The sequence below is a fragment of the Mastigoproctus giganteus genome, chromosome 4 (assembly GCF_048544385.1).
Source record: "Mastigoproctus giganteus isolate SK-2022 chromosome 4, ASM4854438v1, whole genome shotgun sequence".
NCBI lineage: Eukaryota > Metazoa > Arthropoda > Arachnida > Uropygi > Thelyphonidae > Mastigoproctus > Mastigoproctus giganteus.
The window spans coordinates 40,050,005-40,067,654 of record NC_143578.1 but is presented as its reverse complement, the minus strand read 5'-3'; the positions used below and the strand labels follow the sequence as shown (position 1 = coordinate 40,067,654).

Below are 17,650 nucleotides of genomic sequence, written 5' to 3'. Positions count from 1 at the left end.
TACAGGAGGAATGGAAACGAATTCCCAGCCCACACCTACCAGAAGTTGGCAGAAAGCATACTCAAGGAAAGTTTAGACCAAAGCTGTCCGTGCTACGTTAGGTTTTTAAATTAAGAGCTGCTTTTTTAAACTATATGTGTAGTTTCCGAATACTTATGGTTATATAATGTATATTGTACAGTCTAAATTAAAATTTAAACAATAAATGCTCTTTATTGAGGTCGAAAGTAATATACTTTGGAGTTTTCCTTTCTTCCGATTATTCTATTTATTTTACATATGGGCGAACTTTATCTCCTTAAATTTTGTTATGATTGATATTAAAATTTTCGAGTTTTATTTTGCCGTTTGGTTGGCGACTTCAATATCGGGGGGGGGGGGGGATCCAAGAGTTGCTGGGGACAGGTCGTGCTTGTGGGCTGAGTGTTGCAGCACTTCCCATCTGTACCGCTGCATCCCAGATTGGTTGGCAAGGGCTGTGTTGGGGTTGGAATTTTCATGGAGCAACAAGGGGAGTCCTTGTAAGATTGCCTTGTTCCATGTTATTATTATCACCAGAGATAATTCTTCATCGTGGTCATTAAAAGGAATATTTGGTAATGATTTTAGATTACATTATAAAGACAAACAGCTTGGGTGTTCATTTTTATTGTCATAAAAACCATTGCTATATCCGTGTGTGACTTAGCAACATTGCTGTACGTATGTTAATAAATTTGATTTACAAACATCAAAGACAAAAATCCTTGAATGAACCTTCTAAACCGAAGTCTTTTATGTAATCTGTAATCAGGAAAGATAACCATCATCAATAAATGTTATCTTCGAAAAAACTTGGACATTAACAATCGGAAATCCGCCCTTTGGGCAACCTCTGGAAATAGTTTTATGTAACAACAATCTAGATTTTTTAAAAGTAAATTCAGTTCAGTTTTAATCGTTTAGGTTTTAATATTTCTAGCTTTTGTGTCTTTAATTCAGCTCTTTTTGTGCACAGGTGATGTTTTGTATGATATTGGTAGTGGACATTCTTATACTAATGATAACCATGGAAGTCTGAACATCTGTGATTCCTTTCTAAGCGGGTTTCACTGGACGTGTCACCAACACATTCATCCAGCTGCGGAGTTCATTATCAACCGTATTGTTCTGATTATCGAGTCAATAATTGCCAGAAGATAGATGCTTGATAATATTAATAAATGGAAGCCAGAATATGCCTGTGTGCAAGAGAGATGTTAATTAAATCTGTAATTAAAAGCGAGATAAAAAAATTCACGAAACTATCGAAGCTTAAACCAATAGTTGACTTCTTATTTTCTTTAGAATTGACTTCAATACCACCCTAACCATAAATAGAAAACGTCCTTACGTTTATGAGTGATGTGATCCAATCAAAGTTAAGTTTCAGATAACGCTCTTTTTTGCATTATTACCCATTCAATCACAATATTTTATTTATCCTTGAGCAAACTACTTTAAAAATAATGGGCGGAGTAATGTTAATGGATAGTTTTATTTCCAGTAGAGTGCATTACGAAAGGAAAATTATACTTTCAACTATACGACGCTTATGAAATGTTTTTGAATCGTTTGGAATCTATTTGTCAACGTTTAGTCTTAACTTTTATAAAACTAATTATGAGATTGGAAACATGATCTGAAGTACCACTAATGTAGGAAATGTGAATTGTACTGAACGCCCTCGTGGGTATCAGAGTTGGTAGAATAACCGTTTGCCTACACCAGGTGGAAAAAATGTGAGTTGGAGTCCCGTTGATGAGATGAGGAATTTTTATAGGAATTTTTCACAACGTGACGGAGTTAGTCAGCTTCAGGCGAGTGAAGTATAGTTTGTTCTCCAGTAAACTCGAGTTTTTCTTCCAGCAAACAGAAAATCAACCAAGAACACACTCAGTTTACAGACGGCATACATGGAGCATTATGGCCTTAGTCGCTAATGCTCCTAAATCCTATAACAACAACTGTACTGTACTGTACATTCCAATAAGTATATGTAGAACCGTTGTTTTCGTAGTCCACTGGACCTTCTGGGACATGTGTGGACGTGTGTTTTGTAAAGGGCGGCTCCTAGAACGTCTGTTCAACTCCGCCTAGTATCTCTGTGAAGACCAGTAGCACTACAAATGGGCCAGATATGTGTGTGACGTTGGTTTGTGTGTATTGTGTGTGTGTGTGTGTGTGTGTGTTCTGTTGTTCTGTTCTGGCCTCTTGGCTACCCAGAAGCATCAGTCACCTGGACAGATGATTCTGGGTACTCGTCCACACCACGGGAAGGTGGGCCAGTCCCAGTAAAACACGTACCGTCTCTGACTCACCTGATGTTGTCAAAAAATGGACCAGGTTCCTCTGGGGACCCATTCCAGAGGAAGAGAGGGGAAAAAAATCCCGTGGTGTCATAAAAAAAAATCCCGTGGTGTAATTAAAAAGAAAAAAAAAAAGAAAGAAAGAGAGAAAGAAGCTACACTAGTGGACTTTCTGGGATAAACAAGTGACTCAAACCCGTATATAAAGAAGGTGTATGAGTCACACAAATTAGTTTTTGTCATGGCACGGAGAGCTGAGTCTCGCTAAACCTTATTCCGATTAGACAAGCGTGTATAGATGTGGAAGATTCCAGGAGAATGCCTGCTGGCAGAGTGCATTGTGAGAACAATGAAGTTTGGAGGAGGTGGGGTTACGGTATCATGGTACGTAGTTTCTAATACAGTAGTTTCTAATTGTAGGATTTTCGTGCATCAGCAACTTAACAATATTGCGCTGTATGTAACATATCGGTAAATTGCATGTGTTCTGTGATCGATTTGCTGTTTTCTGGGTTCCAGGAAAAAAAAAAAAAACCGTGCTACCATCTTGAGACCGATTAGCTGAGCCACGTTGTGAAAAAGGCCCATGAAAATTTCTCACGTCGTCGACAGGATTCGAACTCAGATCTTTCCCACCCGATGTGGGGAGGGTGATTATTATACCAACTGTGCTATCCACGAGGGCCTTGGTATGGTCTAAAACTTTTAGTGACTGTGCGACGAACCACACACGTCGTCACGTACCTTACCATTTTGTACAATCCCATTCCCTGCATGATTGGACGGTTATTTGGTACAGACCCATATCTATTCAAAAAAAAAAAAAATAAAAATAATAATGCTCCATTCATACTGTTGGTGCTGTTTTAAACTGGTTCGTGGGCATGAATGTACAAAAGTCGGAATGGACGGTTCAGTGTACCGATTTGTACCCTGTGGAATACTACAGGATGAACTGGAAAGTCAGATTCCAGTTAATCCATTGGTATTCCAGAGGGTTCAAGTCCGACCAACACGTTCCACATCGATAGCCCAACTGGTCACTGTTCTGTAGGAAGAATGGAGGAGATAAATATGTATAGTCTTCAAAATTAAGATTGACAGTCAGAAAGAACAAGACAAAAATAAAAACAAGCATAATGCTTCAGGTGTGCTGATGTGTGTTTATGTGCTTATGTGATCCACATTGTTTATATGTTTCAAATGGTTCTGGCTTACATAGAATCGCTATCTAAAGATTAAGGATCAGGAAAGACTTTTTTTCTGCTGCACACAGATGGGATACATAACTCCAAGGTGACTCAGTTAACTCCAGACGAAACAGAAGAAACAACAGATTTTTCTCCCTTAACACAGGTTAGAGAATCGATAACTCCAACTAAAAATCAGTAGGAAAGCCATCAGACATCAGTTATCAGAGGCCCCGAAGAATGCATTCAAGAAATAAACTCAATGGAACAGCAATCAGTCGATGTGGTGTAGTTAAAAGACCCAGGCACCAATGTTACTCACTACAAATGATACTCGTTGGACACCAGACAACCGATGCTCAAAGAGTTTGTCACTCACAATGTACCATGATAACACGGCCATCCAAATACGAGATAAAACCCAGCGACAAAGGAGGCGAACATCAACATTACCTTGGCCGCTGAATATACAGTACAGATGGAGATGAAACCCATCAGGACAAGGTTCCGTACATATGCCTCCTTTGTCATCAGTCCACCAGATAACAACAAATGAGCTTACATTCTAATATTTGGCCACAACCACACTGGTCAAACAATATATGGACAAGGATCGAATATGGAATAGTTACATCAAGAAAATCAACCATTCTGCATAGCAACCAAAAACCAGGAATATATCAATCCTAGATGACCCAACTGAAGTGCTCCTAATGAAAAAATATGATATTCATTGTATAATAGAATCATGGTTAACGGAGGCCAACCGCTTAGATACTCTCGACCAGCCCCCCACAAGGTGGGGGGCTGGTCGAGTCTCTTGGGAATTCCAAAGAAAGTAAGAGGGAAGGTGGATTTTCAGAAAAGACTAAAACACACACACACACACACACACAAAAAAGAAAAAAAGAAACATAACCATTTTGTTTCAAGAAGATGGCCAGTAGCAGTAAGAAAGTCTACCATTGTATGAAACCGAATTTAAATTAATTGATACTGGTAAGAGATACGCAGATTCAAAATATAAAAATGGTCGCCACTCTGTTTAAAAATGGTATACCAAAAAATAACTGCATTCTGTTTAAAAATGGCAGACGAGATATATAGCAAGTTAAAACATGTTCATCGTTCGTATCACTGTGTCAAATTTATCTAAAATTGGTTGATAATTTTAGGAGATATATTAATATGTATAAAAGTAGCAGCATTTTGTTTCGAGATGGAACAGATCAAACATAATTTTTCTCAAAACGAACATTCCAGTCTTTAGTTATATGCGAATTCGTTATAAGCGAATACAGGTATACAAATGTACTTCTTCATTAGCAGTATACTGATAAACGTCTAAACTGAACTCCTTGTGGATACCACAGTTAGTGTAATCACCATCCTCCCCACACACACCAGGTGTAAAGGACCGGAGTTTGAATCCCGTCAATGAGGCGAGGAATTTTTATAGGCCCTTTTCACAACGCGGCTGAGTTAGTCGGTCTCAGGTGAGAGTAGCATGGTTTTATTCCCGAGAACTCGGGTTTTTCGTCCAATAAACAAAATCGACCGCAGAACACATGCAGTTTATGGACATAATAAATACGGTGAAATTTGTCCAAAGTTACTCATGCGCCTTAAAGCCCTACAACAACTAAGCCTAAACTGAAAGCGCTCTAAAATTGTTTATAAGAATATTTCAACACTATGGATTACATATGTTGTATTTTAACGCTCATAAAATTTCGTTTTATTGAAATCGAGTTTTTAATTGATTGTAATAAAACCTTCATTAAAATATTCACTGGCTCTGCTTGTATGTCTATATTTGTGTGCGTCTAACTCTGTCATTTACAATGCTTCTGCTTCCAAGTTTGATTTGGTCTCAAAGGTGGGGGGGGGGGGAGATTTTATTCTTAAGATCTCGGCGTTTTTGTCACCGATGAAACCTTTATCCCCTCTACCCTCCCCCATTCTCTTTTGGGGCGCATCTCACGTTCACTGTGTAAGCAGTACGCACAACCTCTGAGAACGCAAGAGGACTACTTAATACCATTCCTCTTTGGCTTGGACGATACTTTCATACCGCGACATAGTTTTGGGCGAGCACAATGACGCATTGGTTACCATGGCAACAGTAGAACGCGGTGAAAGACAATCTTTTCTGCCCGAAAGAACCGCAAACAACACTAAGCACAAGGAGGAAAAAGTCAAGTAGAAATCTTAATGATTGACTCGCTGTGTTAGACCTTTATGAGGTTCCACCAATTGCCGACATTTATTCCTCTTATCTTGTAGGACACTTAAAAACATTCGTGGAACTCACACCAGACTCTTAACATGACGAAACTTGAATGCACGACAGGAAACTCTTGCAGCTCAAGGCTACAAGGCTAATGTAGCATAGAAACATACGAAACCTTTGGTACAAGCAATGAAAAGTTCTCCTTTAAAGGCATTGAAACCTGTTCTTTAGAAACCATTCTGGAATTCCTCTGTGTTCAACAGATTCAAAACTACACTCCTTTAATATTTTGTTGGAATCCGACCACTCACTAAAGACTATTTATCATATGAGAATACTTGTTGTGTTGTATGCATAGAGTCTGGAATCAACGTAAACTTATTTATTCAATTTTATTATTATTTTTCATTTTTGTTGCAAAGTTGTATTGACCAGATGTGATAATCATTACGTAGAAAATTTGGCGATAATGCGTATTTTCTTGAAAGGTGTTTAGTTGTCTGATGAGACCATCTTTTATGCGAATGGAGAGATGAATAAGTAAAACTACAGTTACTGGTCGCAGGAAAACCCCGCTGGAAGTGAGCAACAAGGAGCAGAGAAACTAATAGTCTGGTGAAATGTATAGAATTTAAACGTTTATTGGACCACTCCAAAGACCTTCATCTGGAAAATTATACTCTAACAAAAGCCAGTTGGGCCATATTAAAGTTGAGCATCGTCTAAGAAGTCCGTGTATTGCGAAAACAGGACCAAACAAAACATTCGAATCCAGTAGTGTGTGTGTTAAGTGCCAAAGCAAATAAGGCTGTGAGGCGACAGTATATTGTGTCTGTAAACTGTGTATTCTGTGGTCGATTTGCCTGCTTGTTGAACAAAAAACACGAGTTTTCGGGAGCAAAAAAATAAAAAAAACTCTGCTACCCTCGCCTGAGACTGACTAAGCCACGTTGTGAAAAATACCTATAAAAATTTCTTGTGTCATTGGCGAGATCGAACGAGGGCATTTTCCACCAGGTGTGAGGAGGACGATAATTACATCCATTGTGTTACCCGCGAGGGCTATTCGAACCCGATACGAATGTGGTGGTTGCCAGTTAAAAGCTGTTCTGGTGGAAGAATGGAGAAATATTTCAATCTACTGTACACGTATCAGAAATTCATGGAAAGTGTTCCTAGGGCTTGTATTATAGGCCAAAAAGACATCTTAAGCTGTATTAAAGTCTATCTGTAAATAGTTGTCTTCCCTATATTATCTTTCAGTATTAAGATACCAAGGGGGTGTCTTAATACTGGTGATAATATAGTGTATATTATAGTGATAATATAATGCATAGTGTAATACTATAGCTGTTAATGCAAACAAGTAACATTGCTTTCAATCGGTTTCAATTAAATAATAAACCCATCAAAGCTAGAATGAAACTATACGGTGAAATAAAATTTAAATCACAAAAAATTAAAAACCTCAAATTCCAAAAAAGCTCACAAGCTTTACCAAATATGTTTCTTTACTTCACTGATTTATATATACAGGGGGTGGACAAAATAACGGAAAGACCCGTGATAAGAGTTACGTTATGTACTAATATGGTGTTCGGCCACCCGTTGCTTTTAAAACAGCTTGTATTCTACGTGAAATAGATTCAAATAAATCTTGAGCTGTGTTTAGAGAAATATTGAACCAATCTTCATGGAGTAACGTTTCAAATCCCCTGAGTAATGAAAGTGGAGGAAATCAGCTTCTCACCCTCCTCTCCAAATATACCCACAATGGTTCATTAACGTTTAAGTCTAGCGATTTCACAGACCAAGGAGATACTCAGCCTCAGTTTGATGCTCTTCAAACCATGACTGGATACGACTTTCCGTGTGTATTGGAGCACTCATATCTTGAAACATCGCATCGTTTGTGGGAAACAATGTTCGCACCATGTGACGATCCTGTTTACTCAGAATATCAAGGTAATCAGTGGCAGTAATTCACTCGTTCAGGGTGAGATAGGACCTAAAGAATACAAAGATATTGCTACCCAGACCATTGTTGATCCTTCTCCATGTTAGACGGTTGGGACAAGACATTCCTTTGGCATTCTCCAAATGTAAACACTCTCTGATGTCGAAAAAAGTGTGAATGATGATTCATTTGAAAATATGACTGCTTCTAATCACCCAGTGTCCAGTTTTGTGTTCTTTAAACCATTGCACCCGCTTTCTAGAATTACCATCAGTAATGAGTGGTTTGGCAATAGCAGCTCTGCTATAACTTTCAGCTTCATGCAGTTAGAAAAGTTGTTGGACTTCGTTATTCTCCAAACTGTTTTGCTAGAAACTAGATCGCTGAGACTCACAATAAGTTCTGCACTTACTTTTACGGCAGAAATTTTGTTTTCGGGTTACAGTCCTTTGTCGATGTCCGGCGGTCTCTTTCGGCTTCGATTTTCTGTGCCACATCACCCTACCAGATTTTGTTCACACTTGGTGAATACAGACATCACTTTCGATAAAGTTTCTCTGGATACATTAAACAAATCAATAGTTTTAGTCACCGATGCCCCTGCTAAACGTGCCTCTTTGGAATTCAGACAGCTCACTCATTTTCTTCATGCACCCTTTTATATTATCTCTACATAAACATCAACTTTCAATTTTTATCTTATTTTATTCACAGTACAAACTGCAAGAAACAAACAAACAAAAAACTCATCACTGGATGTTCATAAATACATCATACAGCCTTTACAAAAACGCTACTTTGATATCAGGTGTTTCCATTATTTTGTTCACCTTTGCATATGCATTTCTTCTTCAATAAATTCTTTTGGTTATTTTAACTTCAGCGTCTCAATTGAAAAGAGGTTTTTAAATTTGTTTACAACGATCCAAAATTCCAGACTTATCAAGTCGCATGGTGAATAGTCTGAGCTGTACACAAGGTGTCGACGTGCCTTTAGCGCAATTTTTTTTAAATAATATTCTGGATCGGGTTGAAGAAAGATGATTTTTTCTCTCTATTTCGTTTTATGCAGGCGCTCCAAAGTTTCAATCTATGCTTCCCAGATAATGTTGGCGTTAGGTTCTTTAATAAAATTATAACAGCACAAGAGACCATGTGGTGGTAAAAACGGTTACTGTAACTTTTTTTCTGCAGAAATGCGGGATGAACATTTTTACGATTTTGGACACTTGAGTTGAACTTTCAAGACCACTCTATGAATGCGAGTTTTGAATAGTCGTCTTCATGGTAAACGTTCTGTTATATGTTTTCTATTTTGTGTCCTGCTGTAGCTAAAAATTGAATTAATATCGTAGTTCATCATTAAGCCTCAGAAAAATTAAAAATAATTCTTTAAGACTTTTCTGCCTTCTTTAGTAAGTGGTAAAAAAGTATGTCAATGTCTAGTGAAATTGCAGGCTGCTAATTCTGAACATTTTCTTCGATTTCTACACAAAATGGCCGCTGTTCAAAGCAATTTCCTCGTAATTAGCAGTAGACCTGGCAAAATTAGCAAACTTATTACAACTATTGAAGCGTAGAGGTATTGCTACAGACTTTAGATGGGTCATTACGTTCCATTGATGAGTCTCAAGCAGGAAGAGGAAATAATGACAGCAGTCATTTCCCGGAGGAATAGAATCGTATTGATTTTCTAGCTCCACCAGATTTCTTTTACTTATATGCAACCTTCATAACTATCTAATGTAATATGATGTATGACGTAGATCGTAAGCAAATTTTTATGAGAAAATGCCAGAAATTGCATCATTATCCTTTCATTATCGATATATAATATTTTTCACCAAATTATCACCTACTTACTCAGGTGTTTTTGTAACTGTCAGGTCTTGCTTTCATTTGATATCAAATTATATCATAATTTACTAACCATTAAAGTTGTTTGAATATTCTTGTAGGATTATACAGTACTCAAAATAAGAATAAAAAGAATTTTGGATAAATTTCGGACTTAAATATTTCAAAATCAGTGAATGAGATTCAACTAACAGCAATCTGACTGATAACAAGATCGTAATTATACCGCAGTTGGTATAATTACGGTCCTCCCCACATCGGGTGATAAGGATCTGAGTTCGAATCCCATCGATCACGTGAGAAAGTTTTATGGGCCTTTTTTACAACGTACCTGAGTTAGTAGGTCTCAGGAGAGGGTACTTGGTTTTTTATCCCAGAAATTCCGGTTTTTTGTCCAGCAAACCAAAATTCGACCACAGAACACGCGCAATTAACATACATATTATATATGGCGCAATATGGCCTGAGTCGCTGATGTGCTTAAAACTCACAAACAAACAGATCTGGACTACTTTGACAGAAAAGGTGAGTTGTTGGACTTCGTTATTCTCAAACCAGTTTTACGCTGCTGGCTATTCAGAATGAAGCTTATCGTGCCGGAACAGAGATGATATCCATTTTCATAGACTACCAGAGTGTGGACATCATGGAATTGTCCAAGATGTTAGTGGACGACTCGGAATTGATGGTTTTTGGCACTATAACAAACGGTCCGGGTCCTAACCACAAGACCATTACTCTGTCTCTGCCAAGCTTCATCATGGGAACAATATCAGTAGTAGGTGACTTTCCCCAGCCATTCTCCACATCCACATTCAACTGTCTGATCTTAAGATTGTGCAATGAGACTCATCGCTCCATAGGACCTGTTTCTGCTGTTCCAAGAACGATGTGATGTTTATGACCAGTAGCTCTGTGATGCAGCTCAGACAGCGGATACACTTACGAACACACTTGCGGACATCTGAAACTCAAATGTAACGTTTTCTAAGGACGTCGTCAGTTTGCTTCCATCAATTTTTTTCAGGGATCCACCATTTCTAATGGTTAGTTTTTCTGACCTACCTACGTCGCCCCGGTTCTTCCATCTTTTCATTACATTGGCTGCGGTTTTGCGAAATTTAAAATTACCTCTGTAAAACACTGTTCGGTGCTTTCCACCATTGATTTGCTTGTTTGCAATGTCTCTGCTGTTGCACGCACACTTTTAAACTTATGCATTGGAACCGGAAAATGGACGGGCCACTCTAAACCGTTCGTCTCTTCCTAGGATAAAGGCTTCAAAGGGTGGATGAATTTGCTTGATTTTGCAGGCTATGTTTTCATTTCTTTCAATAAATCAATCATTTTTTAAACATAAACTAATTAGCTAACTAATTTCATTGTTGAGAACGTAACCCCTATTTTTAACCTTATGTCTATGGGAAATAAATTCCCGCTTTACGAGTTTTGGTTTTACGAGCGCGAGCTAGGAACAAATTAACTCGTAAAGTCGAGAACTACCTGTATATGGTTCACCCCTGACAGGCCTGTTTATCCGTTAGAGGGGATCAAACGCCATACTGATGCCATGTGACCTTATTTTCGAGCATCTTGTATCGATTGCTGTAATGTGACCTTTTTGGTAATTCTTATACAACTCATATAAATGTCCCTTATACCTGTCTGAAGTTTCTCGCTGTCTTCTCATTTCATCGTTATTCTATGGTACACCAACATACCAAATAAATTTTGTCCGGCTTCATCGCAAGCTGTACGAGTTACACCATATTTTCTACGTTTTCTGTCAATTTTGTCGAGCAGCGTACTTCTGCATTGGCATAAACAGAACCAATACACCATGCTATATAACGTCGGTATTACCAATGTTTCTTGCCACCATGGTAGGATAAGCGACCATACAATTTTCCACTATTTTGGATTGATCCATTCGAATTCCATCTGCAGACTTATCGCGTGGTTTTCTCAAACGAGATTTAATTAGCTGGTCTCTTCAGGTATAATGTTCGTTGGTGGTTTCTTGTTATTATTTTTTTTTTTTCAAGGCTGTAGTTACCCTATCTCAGGAGCAGGCTGTAGGATTTCTTCCACGAGTTATTCCCAATTTTTCGCCATCGCAGGTAGGGATAGTTGATATAATCACCGTCCTCCTCACACCGGGTGATGAAAACCTCAGTTCGAATCCTGTCAATGATAAGGAATTTTTATAGGCTTTTTTTTCCCAACGTGGCCGAGTTAGTCGGTCTCAGGCGAGGATTGTATTTTTTTCCCCCTGTAAATCGGGGTTTTTGTTCAGCAAAAGGCAAATCGACCACAAAACAAATGCAATTTACAGATATATTATATATATGGAACAATATGGTCTAAGTTGTGGATGCACCTAAAACCTTACACCTCCAACACGTAGTGGCATGATGATAATTAACAGGTTATAACATGTTTCCGTGTTAGGAGAACTTCATTTTTGATGCGTATTACTGTTATATTTTGATTGTTTGACACATTTTAGTCTCATTTTAAATAAAAGGATGAAATAACTATTTTAAAACATTCTGATTACCAGCTAAGTCAGATTATGCTTCACCAGTCGGAAGACAGTATCTAATTCTTCTTACCTTCACGGTCGAAAAGATATAACGACAATTTTTGTGAAATTTACGTAACAGGTAGAATAATGTTCCACTGCACAGATTTAAATTTCCAGTGACAGCTCAGGTTTAACTGTGTGCTCTCTATTACTTGTAATCAGGGATTTATCTTTCCTTCACAGACCGCTGATTGGAATGATAGCTTCTCTTAACCTGAAAGATATTCGCCACAACTCATCAGGCAAGAACTTTCATCTCTCGCTCTCTCTCTGTTTCCACTTCAAGGACTATAGATATTTCTCACTGGGTTAAAAATATCTGTAGTCAATTGCTTCATCTATTGCTTCAAATCTTTCGATTCGCGAGTAACTATAAAAAGCCGAAACCCTTATCTCAAACAGTGATTAACCTTACAAAACAGTCTACGATTGAATATTCCGTCGGATATCGTACCTACGTTGGCTCCATTGTGCTCATTAAAGTAAGTTCAGGATGTAGCTGAAATATCACCGAAATATTTTTTGGGCTGATGCTCATAATAATGTGTTTTGTACAGTAATGATGTTACCCAACAAACATTATATTAGTTATCGTACATTGAATCTACAGCATGTATCTCTGTTGTCTGTATGATGTGAATATGCATTGTAAACCACTGGCACCACCATGCCGTGACAGGAATAATTGTATGTAGGTCATACTACAATTAAAGATTCTGTTCTATTCTATGCAACAACAACAACAACAACAGCGGTGAATGGCCACTAGCACGATATGGGTACAAATGTATGCTGAGATAACCAAAATCTGAACATGTCAAGGATTTATTTTCAAGGTTTTGACTGCATCAGGAATAAAGAGAAGCGTCTCGAAGACAAGATGAAGATTCATCATAAGTTGTGAACTCCATCTTGCCTTAGGGCTGTTTTCATGTCGTGGCCGAGTTAGTCGGTCTAGAAAAGCGGCTGCATGGTGTTTTTCACCAGAAACCAAGCAAAACAACTATAGATCCCAGGCACCACAGACGCTTTAGAAGACGAATTAAAACAATTGGACTTCCACCTAGAGGCCTTCGTGTACTAAGTTACAGTCATGTAGAAAAGAAGAATTTATCCTGATTATATCAAGGCCTTGTCATCATCATTGGAAAAAACATGAGGGCTTGTTGCAATAATTCTTTGGCTATTCGAAGTGGTCATGCGTTTTTATTTTCATTTAATAAGCGCATGATTACTTCAGATATATTATAAGATAAAATTCAAAGTTATTGGATTACGTATTGGCATTTTAAGTGGTTTCGTATAATAATGTTACTTTCAAAGTAACCACAAAACTAACAGCTTTCTGGTTTCCAGCGAATGCCAGTCCGCAGTGACAAACAGGAGAAAATCATACCAAACAGAAGAATGTGTGGGACAATAGGAGAATACGAAAACTGCTCACTTGAAATGATAATATGTAGAGACCATCCTCGACATATCGAATTTTCATTCCGAAGAAATATTATACGCAGCAGCAGCAGAGCTAATGATAATGAATTAGTCTGATGAAGCTTGTTAAGAAATAATCCCTTTAAGGCTTATTGGAGGATTATCATGACACAAACTACTTATAAAACTGAATTTTGGTTTAGTTTATATTATGGTCTGATTAATATGGTTAATACTCATTAATTTATGGTGCCCTTTAAAAACAAGTAAATTCCTAGTTCAGTTCAGATAACGCTTTGCTATTCAATAAAACATTTCCTTTCAATTTGTTCAGACTTTGATTAAAGTTCTCGAAAATGATTCGACTGTGCATTAATGTATTGATTACGTGGCAGTACAGCTGTTCGTTCCCAGCAGTTTGTGGCTTGATCATGCAAATATAAAATGATCTGTTAATGGTTCGGAGAAGTTTTTATAATAAGAAAGAGGAACTTTGGCTTATATCTGCGCTAATAATTCTTCAATTGCATAAAAGAAATACTCTACCCTACCAAAAATAGTGGGGCACATATACGAAGGCGCTTTGAAAATTTAGATAACAAACGTTTTTCATGTCTTCTTGTTACAGGACCCTGTACATCTTTGTTGACAGTTGACTAAACCAAATGGCTACCCTACTTTGTGGACAAATAAAGCACACACGAAAGTGGTTATGGAGTTACGGATGGGAAGTCTTATTCATCCGTCACACATTCCCGGCCTCGCCCTTTTGATTTTCATATGTTCGGGGTCTTTATATTATTATTCAATTAGTATTAAGAGGGTCCAAGCCAAGCATACTCTCCTCCCCTACACCCTCCTCCTCAGATCGGTTAAGTATAGCCTGGAATAAAGTGGGCATTAGAAATTTCTCACCAGTGAATCGAATCTAGACCTCACTAAACGAGTTGCAGATGACACTGTATCTTGCCAACCAGACTGCTACGGAAGGCTGTCCTTATTGACGGGTTAACACACACCCAACCTATCTACTTTTTTAAGTTACTGATACAGCCAGGAAACAGAAAGTGCTTATGCGTTGCAGCTTACTGCAGAAATTCTGTGGTGTGGACGAGTACCCAGAATCATCTGTTCAGGTGACTGATGCTTCTGAGTAGCCAAGAGACCAGAACAGAACAACAGAAAACACGCATAATACACACAAACCTATGTCACACACATCTGGCCTATTTGTAGTGATACTTTTCTTCACAGAGATACGAGGCGGAGATGAACTCACGTTCTAGGAGCCGCCCCTTACAAAAACACATGTCCACATGTCTATGTAGAAATTCATGGTTTGCGCGTGTAGCACAGTGGTCTCATCACCGTCCTCCTCACACCGGGTGGAAAAGGCCCGGGTTCGAATCCCGTCAATGATGCGAGGAACTTTAGTGGGCTTTTTTCACTCCGTGGCTGAGTTAGTCGGTCTCAGGCGTAGATAGCAAAGTCCCTCCCCCCCAGAGACTGAGGTTTTTTCGTCCAGAAAACAGGAAATTCGACCAGAGAACACACACAATTTACAGACAAAATAAATATATGGGTAGATGTAATCATTTACGGGAGACACTAATATCATCATTTGTTTTTTGTTTTTTTTAGAAATTCATGATAAGTGCTTAAAGTGTTTCCACTACTACTCTTCGTTGACAGTTGACTAAACCAAATGGCTACCCTGCTTTGTGGACAAATAAAGCACACACGAAAGTGGTTATGGAATTACAGATGGGAAGTTCTTATTCATCCACCACACATTCCCGGCCTCGCCCTTCTGATTTTCATATGTTCGGGGTCTTTTGTGAAAGCATTTATTGTGGAAGCATTTATTGGAGTATCTGTAGCTTTTTACATCTCGAAAGCAAGCGTTTCAATTAGCAGGTGGATAATTTTTCCAGTTTTCTCAGGTTCCGTCTAGTTCTGTCAGTAAAGATTTTGGTCGTTTTCCAAGCAGTCGACTTGGGGGATGTTTAACGGCTACCCAAAGCACACGCTGATATTTGTCCAACGTGACACTCGATTATCACACCCTTGACAGTTAATTAACCCTTTCTTCTGACTCATTCTGCTGCGGACCAGTGTGAACTATCTGTCGCGCAACTTGCTGGGCACTCCTATAGCAACTACTCGTATTTTGCATATACTGTATTTACTCCTGATGTACTTTCCTGCAATCAGAGGGGTGTTCCATTACATTTGAGAGGGTACAGCATATTCGTAAACGAACTGCTTAACATTTACGTCTGTTTTATTGTACCCTCGCGGTAGCACAGTGCATATAAGTGCTGTTATCGCCACACCTGCTGGAAATGGCCCAGGTTCCAATTCCGTCAATGACGCTTGGAGTTTTCATTTAATTTTCACGATATGGCTGAGTTAATCGGTCTCAGGATAGGGTTCACGGTTTTCTCTCCTGGAAACTCGGGATTCGTGTCCAGCAAATAGACAAATCGAACACAGATCTCGTGCAATTTATAGACATATTATATACGGCGCAATGTGGTACAAATCGCTGATGCGCCTAAAAAAAAAGGTAAAGTGCAGCCATTATCAACCTACTGCAGGATGGAAGCCTCCTCAACAATTCATGTTGAGGAAAATGGACCATAATCTGCCACGCTGGTCCAGTGCGGGTTGGCAGATCGACCGTATTCAGCAGTCAGGGGCTTGAACCCCGGTCTACTCAAAGAGCGTGTGCTACTGCACTCCCGCTCCTGACCACTAAAACCGTACACCAACAATAACTGTCACTGCCTTTTTTGCTTTGAAATCGATGGGTCTGGTTAGTAATTTACACAGAAGATTGAGGTTTTTTGCAATTCCATGAGATAAACAAATTCGGAAAATTTAAATTTTTATCGAAATTTTATCATTTAGTGTCTTTTCTTTAAAAATCACCATGCATTGCTCTTCCCTATAGGCATACCACAATAAAAAAAATTAAAAGTTGACAGTAGTGGAGCTGCCTAACAAACTTAGTAGGCCGTTTATGACAGACTTGGAAGATCCCTTCCTGTAGTACGGACTAACAACATCACTTGTTCGCTGAATTATGGGATTTTTACTATGGTGTTCTCATCACGTATGCGATGAGGCTGTTCTATTTCATCATAAAGGACATTGGGTGGACCAAAGGGGTAGTCATAAAAAAGAACGGCATTGCCAACTACAACTGCACAAACTACTACAAATTTATTACTCCCTAAACTATTATCCATAAGTACCACTCCTTTCTTTATTATTATTTTTTTTTTTGGCAAGAAAGCACTGAACTACCTGCATGGATCTAATCTCCCAAGCGAGTTAATAACTATACTGCTCTAACATAGAACCAAGCTATATAGTGATTATAATGAAGTTAATGGTAAGAAGGCTAATAACTAATTAAGAAGAAATAAAATACGCAGCTTTTTTTATTTAATACCGTACAGTGTCAGCTTTATTTACCTCAGCAAAAATAAATAAATAAACAATAACAAAATGTGTTTTCCTTAATTCATTGATTAGCTACTGATGCCCTATTTTGTACCTTGCACATGTATTGAAATATAATTTATTTTTTATAGAGGGAGTTGTTTATCTATTTTTTTTTCATCAAAATTCAAAAATTCCTTGATCAATCGCTTTGTATGGTTTCTTCTGCACCCATGAGCAATCATCGGTAGTAAACAATATAAAATGGGTTCGTTACACCACATTAAATATTTCTTTTTGCCTCAACTACCAATGCCGCTGTTCACGACACCATCATAGTCATATCAAATTCAGATGCAAACTCACTGCTTCTAGCCCTGCTTCCTGGTGTGTGGGTTCATGGTTGGTTGTAATACGGTTTTAGGCATCAGAAACTTAGGCCATATTGCGCCGTATATAATATTTCTGTAAACTGCGTGTGTTCTGTAGTCGATTTGCAGTTTGATGGACAAAAAACTCTAGTTTCCGGGATAACAACCCTCTCATGAGAGATCGACTAACTCAGCCACGTTGTGAAAAAGGCCCATAAAAATTCGCGTCGTGTGTATGGTTCATGAT

The 17,650-nt window shown here is 38.4% G+C and overlaps 1 protein-coding gene across 1 annotated transcript in view; it reads right to left on the bottom strand.

Annotated features, from left to right (window-relative positions):
• LOC150086642 (BAI1-associated protein 3-like) overlaps positions 1-17,650 on the bottom strand; it is a 478,827-nt gene that overhangs the window by 448,506 nt on the left and 12,671 nt on the right. The window contains exon 2 of the mRNA XM_090372214.1: positions 3,072-3,134. Within this exon, the coding sequence (XP_090228340.1) occupies positions 3,072-3,134 (63 nt within the window). The remainder of the gene's footprint in view (positions 1-3,071; positions 3,135-17,650) is intronic.